Below are 7,701 nucleotides of genomic sequence, written 5' to 3'. Positions count from 1 at the left end.
GGTTGAACCTGCCCTTGATTAGCCGCTGGGTCATATGTGGCTATAAATGGTAAATGCCGACGCAAAGCAGCAAAAACACGCTCGCGTTTTTTAATTTTATCTTTAATCCTTCCAGCCATACCCACACTATCAGTTTTACCGGAACACGATGCAAGCAATTGTACCGGAAAATATACAAAAGAGACCCAGGAAGTACCGCCGACACGGCTACGAAGCTAATGGACCGTCACTCACCTGTGACCTGTCTAATATAGGTCTTGTATTGTTCAAAAAATCGCTAAACTCCGGCTTCCTTCACCAAAGTTGTCTCCTTTTGCTTAGATTACAGATCCAGCTCAAAAGTTATTTATACCCCACGATCCGTTTCCACATACGTTGATCAATGAAATGAAGAGAATATCTTACGTAGCACCACCAAACCAAAATATAAATGTTGGACAGCTACTAACCTGTAGCCTGTCATCAACAGACCCTGATTTTAATTAGGTATCGTTGGGTCGGGATTTGCCTGTAGCTGGCAATGTAACCGTGGTAGATCTTACCCCGTAACACACCACGTGAAGGTGTCTACCCAGCATTACAGGTCAGATATACTGCTGTGACAATACATGCAAAAAGAAATCATTGGTTCTTCACTCCAGAGAGGCCGATAAATGAATTTAAAAGATGGGGACATAAAAATTCGGAATTATTTTCTCACATTTTCATTTATTTTGGAAGAAAGGTATGCATCACAACTCAATAATTGTTACTGTTTATGTATATTCGATTATCCAAAGTTCACTCTATAATAATTTTTACATAAAAATATTCGTAAATATCTACTTTCGAAAGTTTCTCTCGAAACCTTTTGCAAATTTGGTTCCTTAGTGTCGCTCATAATGTATAAACAAATATATTGTTCATTGAATTGGCACATTGGTTTATTGTAATAATAGACTTCAAATATACATATTAAAAGTATGACAATTAACTCACTAAATAATACATTAGGGTGTCCGTGGGTTGCTCATCGAAATGTTCTACAAACTACAGATACTGAACAATACTACTAGTTCAAGTTCTATCTACAAACAGTTCAAAACTGTTTTAGGAATGCATTGAAGCTCTTAAAAGTTCGAGAAAAAGGTTTATCCTGCCTCAAACCGAGCAAATAAACAAGTCCCTCTTCGTTGGCTGGTTGTAGTCGAACCTGCAACGACATAGGACGTGATAATACTCATTGGTTCACGTTTAACGTGAACTTTTCACTGCGCATTCTTTCTTCTAATTAGATGTCATCACTGGACTTTGAGGACAGCTTTCAACTGAACTTATCCTACTCATGCTCGAAGAATGTTTGCACAATTTCCTTCAAGCTGGTGGTAGTTCCAACCACCAGGCCCACAATGGCAATAACGCCGATGATGACGTTCTTGATGATCATCCAAGTTTTGTCCCATCCGTGTCTATCGTGCCAGTAGGTGCAGGTTTGGATCAGAGCAGGGAAAGCAATTCCCAGCGCCGACAGACATAGTGCACCAAACAGCGAGATGAACAGCTCCAGATTGGGAATGGCTACGGCCAGCAGGACTGAAATTCGAGAGAACAACATATTAATCAGGCGTTCAGGTGTTTGTTTTTCAAGTCAACTTACATGTGATCAAGACCAATACGGTCCGGACGATGTATTCATAGAAAACACTTCGTGGCGAGTCTCCAAACCGTTTCTTGACGTAATCGTTCCAGGTGATGTCAATTGCCACGTAGCATGCCAATCCGTGAGTGATGTAGATGGCAAAAGCCAGCATTCCCTTGACGCTCTGGGCCAAACTAAAATAAAATAACCGAATTATGATTTTGTGAATGATACACAAGTGTTACCCCATATTTGGTAATATTTACATCTCCTTCTCCGGTAGATTCAGTGTGATTGAGCCCTTGGCATCTGCTCCATAGTTCAAATAACCAAAGAATCCCATTCCGATGTAAAGCGTTACAATCAGAATCATCGCTTTGTTGAGTACCCCAAAGTTTCCTCCGAATTTGTTAGGCTTCTTCATCTCATTTTCGAGCGGTAGAATCTATGTACGTACATCATGAATGAAAAAGAAAACTGTAAGTTCATCGATCGGGACGAAGGACCCCATTTCCCATACTCACCACACCGATGGCCTCCAGGGCGAACAGCACCGTACCGAAGAACAGCGGAAACTCGGTAACGTTTCCGACAGCCGCTTTGCCCTCAAACGTGATCGGCTCGCGAAAAATGTAGTACAGGATGATTCCGAACGATACCAGTGTGATAAAATTAGCCAGCGTCGAGAAGGGTGCCAAAAATTTCAAATTTCTAACCTGGTCAGACGAGGGGAGAGAAATTCATACGAACACGATTAATCGGGACAGCAAAAATGCATATGCCGAGCTGGGCATCATTCTGAAAGCGCGGTAAGCATGCGATTATTTTCGAACAATAAAGTACAACGGCTGAACTTTGCGGATATGAAGGGTTGAATTCTTGTTCTCTTTTATTGATATAGGACTTTTTTTAAACACTAAGGTAAGCCGGCTAGTCCTTTACCATCTTAGCAGTAGGACGACCAGCTACAAAGTAAGACTGTGTTGAAAGTTTTTTTTCCAACCAATCATTGTAGTGTTTGAGCCATGACATACGAATGTTAAAATGGTGACTTGACTTGAAAACTTCGCAGTTAATAACTGTGGAAGTGGACTCACTAATTGCTTTCACTAGAGACACTCACATTAATGTGACTTTTTAGAATATCTGAATACTCCATATTATGCTACATCTAGGAAGCTTGTTAAAGATGTTATGAATTCCTAGAAGCTTAAAATTATTGATGGTGGTACCGTTTTGACTCAAATCGCGAACATGACTCATATTCCGAACACTGGCGTTTCAGCGCCCTCAAACTAACTTTTGTATCGGTTCTTCCCACTCAGGTTCAAGATTACAAACGAATTCAAGATTCCATGGAAAAAATTTCACAAATAAAGCCAAAACGGCGATATGAAAGTTGGTGCTCTGAATATGAGCCATTTTCGGAGTTTGAGTCAAAACGATATATGAAACACCCTGAGAATCATTTGGCATTTTCCAGATTTCATTAGTAAGTTTCTGAATGTTCGGAAAAAGATTTCATATATGTAGGTCAAATTCACTTGAATGTACCTACAATAAACTAAAACATTCATCATTTTTATCCATAGCTAGTCGAACCGGCAGACGTTGTGCTGCATAATAGGCGAACGCGTTGTGAACTGCCCATGCGAAATTTCCATACGAATCTTAATTTTAGTTTTTAACGATTTACTCAACTTTACTCGTGATTTTCTCATGAGGAAATATCATATGAACCCATCGGAAACGATAACGAACAAATTTGCTGAGGAAAACCCATCCATCCGTTTTCGAGTTATGCGGATACGAACACATACCATTTCATTTTTATTATAGAGAAGAATTATTAGAGAAGAAGAAAATAGAAGATAGATAGCTATAGATAGATAGACATTGAAGTCAATTTTAGCTTAACGCCAGGTGAAATTCAAACAACAGATGGGGAAGGATCAAAGTAGTAACTGGAAACACGAATGATGAAAGCACTTTTGTAATTGGATCGTTAAATGAATTATTGTGGTGTTTGAAAAAGTCGCATAAGGAATGGAATCATACAAAAAAATAGGAAAATATACCACCTGGTCAAAATACATTTAATCGAATGATGATTCGTGGAGCGACACTTGTTCAAAAATACGTTGCATAAAAACAATCAAAAAACCTATGCTGCACTTTACATTCGATTAATTGTATTTTCAACGAAATGTCCTTTGATGGAACGTCATTCGACTAAATGTCAATCAATAAAACTTCCCAAAACCGACTACGATAAAGTATTGGCAAAACAAAATTGATTTCATTGGTTTTTTAACTAGTGCAAAAAAAAAGAATAGAGGGTATTTCCCCATCGGTACCTAATATTTTGCTATTTCTATAGGTAATCATTTTTTCTATAGTCCACTAGGGTCTGCTGAAGTTTCCGTTTGCACAGGCGAATAATTCTCATTAGTTCCTGCTTTTTTCCGCTTCTGAACTTCCTCGCCTCCACTGAATTTATCCAATCAGCTCATCCATCCCAACAAACATTAGAGACGAGTAATGCGCTTACATACCCAAAAATCGTCTTCGTCAGCTAAAAACCAACTTATTTTTTTTTTTCAGGCTAAGAACGAACTGGCCTTTGCGGTATATAAGAGTTTTCCCCATTCGGCTCGGTGCACCTGATCGATCCACCTTGCCCGCTGCGCACCTCACCTTCTTGTGCCCGTCGGATCGTTGTCGAGAACAATTTCCACCGGATTACTGTCCGACATTCTTGCTACGGGCCCGGCCCACCGCAGTCGTCCGATTTTCGCGGTGTGAACGATGGATGGTTCTCCCAACAGCTGATGCAATTCGTGGTTCATTCGCCTCCTCCACGTACCGTACGCCATCTGCACCCCACCATAGATGATACGCAGCACTTTCCTTTCGAAAGCTCCAAGTGCGCGTTGGTCCTCCACGAGCATCGTCCAGGTCTCGTGTCCGTAGAGGACTACCGGTCTAATGAGCGTTTTGTAAATTGTCAGTTTGGTACGGCGGCTAACTCTATTCGATCAAAGCGTCTTGCGGAGTCCAAAGTACGTATTTCCAGCCACTATGCGTCTCCGAATTTCTCTGCTGGTATCATTTTCGTATTACCCCTTCCAAAGCAATGTTGAATAGCTGAAACTCGAACTACGCACATCACCCGATCCATCGTCGCTTTGATCAACCGTGTCAGTTTATCCTGAAATCCGTGTTCGTGCATTAGCTGCCATAGCTGGCCCCAACGATTGTATCATATGCGGCTTTGAAGTCGATGAATAGATTATGTGTGGCCACGTTGTATTCGCGGCATTTCTGCAGTACACCTGGTCCGTGGTGGAGCGTTCGCCCATAAAACCCGCCTAACTTATTTGGGTTGAATTGTTCGTTAAAATGTATCTGGTGGATTAATGGATATCGGATGCGGACCAGAGGAATATCAGCCGCTTGCAAAGCCGTTAGCTGCAGTATTCAACCTCTCATTGACTACCGGATTGTTTCCGAACTGCTGGAAACAATCATATTTATTCCCAGCTTTCAAAAAAGGATGCAAGAGGACTGTTTCAAATTACCGGGGAATAGCTGCGCTATTTCTAAGCTGTTTGAGCTGATTATTCTCAAAGAATTGGTTCAGAAGTATGCACATTACATATCGAACGACCAACACGGGTTTATGCCTAAAAGATCGACGACTACTTACCTAACGTGTTTCACTTCCTTTGTAATTCGACAAATCGGGACTGATTTGCGATTTGGGCGTAACTTATTTTGTAAACAAACATTGGAAGGCGAATTCCAGCTACAGGAAGCATTTCCTGAGAAAACCACGACATGTATCCTATATAATAGGCTTTCCTCTACCAGGTAAGGGAATTACTTTTGGAGAAAAACGCTTGCATTCTACGGAATAAACAAAACAATGTTTGTTTACAAAATAAGTTACGCCCAAATCGCAAATCGGTCCCGAAATGGAGAGTGGCCATCAGGTGGATGCCATTTATACAGACCTTTCCGCAGCATTCGACAAGATGAATCATCAGATCGCCATTGCGAAATTTGACAAATTAGGCATTATTAACTCCATGCTCGGTTGGCTTCAATCCTATTTAACTGGACGGAGTATGGCGGTTAAAATCGGAGATCACATTTCACTGCCCTTTCCGGTTTGGTCTGGCGTTCCACATGGCAGCCATTTGGGTCCGTTTTTATTCCTGTTGTATATGAACGACGTTAATTTTGTACTCAAATGCCTTAAACTATCGTAAGCCGACGACATGAAGCTATATTACTCTATAAAGCATCCTCAAGATGCAATGTTTCTGCAACAACAATTCGGAGTGTTTGCTAAATGGTGCCGCATAAACCGAATGACATCAAATGTCGCAAAATGTTCTGTCCTATCCTTCCGCCGCAAACATTCGCTCTTCCTATTCGACTACGCTTTGGGAGATATTCAGCTTCAACGCGAATCGACAGTCAAGGATCTCGAAGTTTTGATCGACTCGAAAATGACATTCAAGGATCATGTGGCCTATATCGTTTCGAAGGCATCTTCACAACTAGGCTTCCTGTTTCGCTTTGCCAAGAAATTCCGGGATGTGTGCTGTCTGAAATCACTGTTTTGTGCAACCGTTCGTCCAATCTTGGAGTACTCGTCAGTTGTCTGGGCTCCGTATTACCAAAGCGAAGCTCAGCGCATCGAAGCTATCCAGAGAAAATTCGTGCGCTTCGCTCTGCGATATCTAAGGTGGGGAGATCCGCTCAACCTACCAAGTTACAGTAGCCGTTGCCTCGACTCTTTTGATGCAAGGCGTAACGTGGCTAAGGCCTGCTTCATCGGCGATCTTCTGCAAGGAAACATTGACTGCCGTACGTTGCTCAGCTTGCTGGACATCAACACTCGCAGCCGTAATCTCCGTTCACACTCGTTCATCAATCTTCCTACCGCACCGCCAGAACTAACTATGGACTACCAGAACTAACTATGGACTACATGTGCCGGTCCGAAGCATGTCCCGTTTATTCAATACGTGTTATTCTGTGATGTTATTTGATTTTAATGTGTCGCGAGAAACAAATAAGTGTAATTTTCACCATATTTTTCGCTCTTGACTATAAGCTAACGTATGTACGTAGTTAATGTATTTATTTTAAGATAGGGGTTATTGGGGTGACTATTTCATATATAATAGGTGGGAGCTCAGGTGAAATACCCTGGGCGTCCATGAAAAACCACCATTTCGAGTAGGTGGGAGCTGAGGGCCCAATTCCTAAACACCAATGAAAAACCACCCTCGGGCGAGCACTGGCGCTTGAACCTAGCTATTTAGCACTGTAAAGAATTAAATAACCTTACAGAACCCGTAGCTTCCGGGAATGAAAGCACACCCAGATATGGAGTTACGCTCAAGAAGAATACCACCCATGCGATTGCCCGAGGAGGGAGCCCCTACTGGAGCTGGTCCTGGAACGGGGGACAGAGCGAGCAGCCAGCGGCTAGAGGAAGGAGAGGTGCAACAGCGACCATGTGGTGAGGTGCAACAGTCATCGGGCTCAGCCCGTGCCGACAAGGCAAAACAGAAACGGCAGCAGAAGAAATCACCAAGGCAATGCTGCACCTGACGTCAATCACTCACGTTAGCGGGCCACCGACGGCAACGGATTATGTGGACAAGGGAGATGAATCAGTACGTGATCCGTTGCTACTACGTTTGCACCAGGATGGAGACGGATATGTCCGGCAGACCGGCGATGCTGGAGATGTTCAACGAGAGGTTCCCTCGGTTTTCACCCCAGCTTGACCAGAAAAAGTTGTACACACGCCAGAGAGCTATTATGTTACATAATATGCTGACTCCAGAAGACGTAGAGTACATCAAGCAGGAAGTGCAGAGGGAATTAGGAGAGGAGGAGGAGGCACGATCGAGCGATACGTCGAGAAGGAGTTCTGTTGGGTTGGATGCATCAATCGCAAGTAACCGTCACGATTCGATTGCACCTGCCGCTCCAGGACCAACAGTGGAATTACAACGACAGCAATTGAAGGACGAACTAGCTAATCATATTGGCACAGG

General features: G+C 42.6%; 1 protein-coding gene across 1 annotated transcript in view; it reads right to left on the bottom strand.

Annotated features, from left to right (window-relative positions):
* Nucleotides 1-738: 738 nt before the first annotated feature.
* LOC134216759 (proton-coupled amino acid transporter-like protein CG1139) overlaps nucleotides 739-7,701 on the bottom strand; it is a 77,028-nt gene continuing 70,065 nt past the window's right edge. The window contains exons 5-8 of the mRNA XM_062695571.1: nucleotides 2,143-2,334; nucleotides 1,885-2,063; nucleotides 1,637-1,812; nucleotides 739-1,572 (exon numbers count right to left, since the gene is read on the bottom strand). Of these exons, the coding sequence (XP_062551555.1) occupies nucleotides 1,319-1,572; nucleotides 1,637-1,812; nucleotides 1,885-2,063; nucleotides 2,143-2,334 (801 nt within the window). The 3' untranslated portion in view covers nucleotides 739-1,318. The remainder of the gene's footprint in view (nucleotides 1,573-1,636; nucleotides 1,813-1,884; nucleotides 2,064-2,142; nucleotides 2,335-7,701) is intronic.

This window comes from Armigeres subalbatus, chromosome 2 (assembly GCF_024139115.2).
Source record: "Armigeres subalbatus isolate Guangzhou_Male chromosome 2, GZ_Asu_2, whole genome shotgun sequence".
NCBI lineage: Eukaryota > Metazoa > Arthropoda > Insecta > Diptera > Culicidae > Armigeres > Armigeres subalbatus.
Note: the sequence above shows the minus strand (reverse complement) of the source record. Positions and strands in the feature narration are given on the sequence as shown.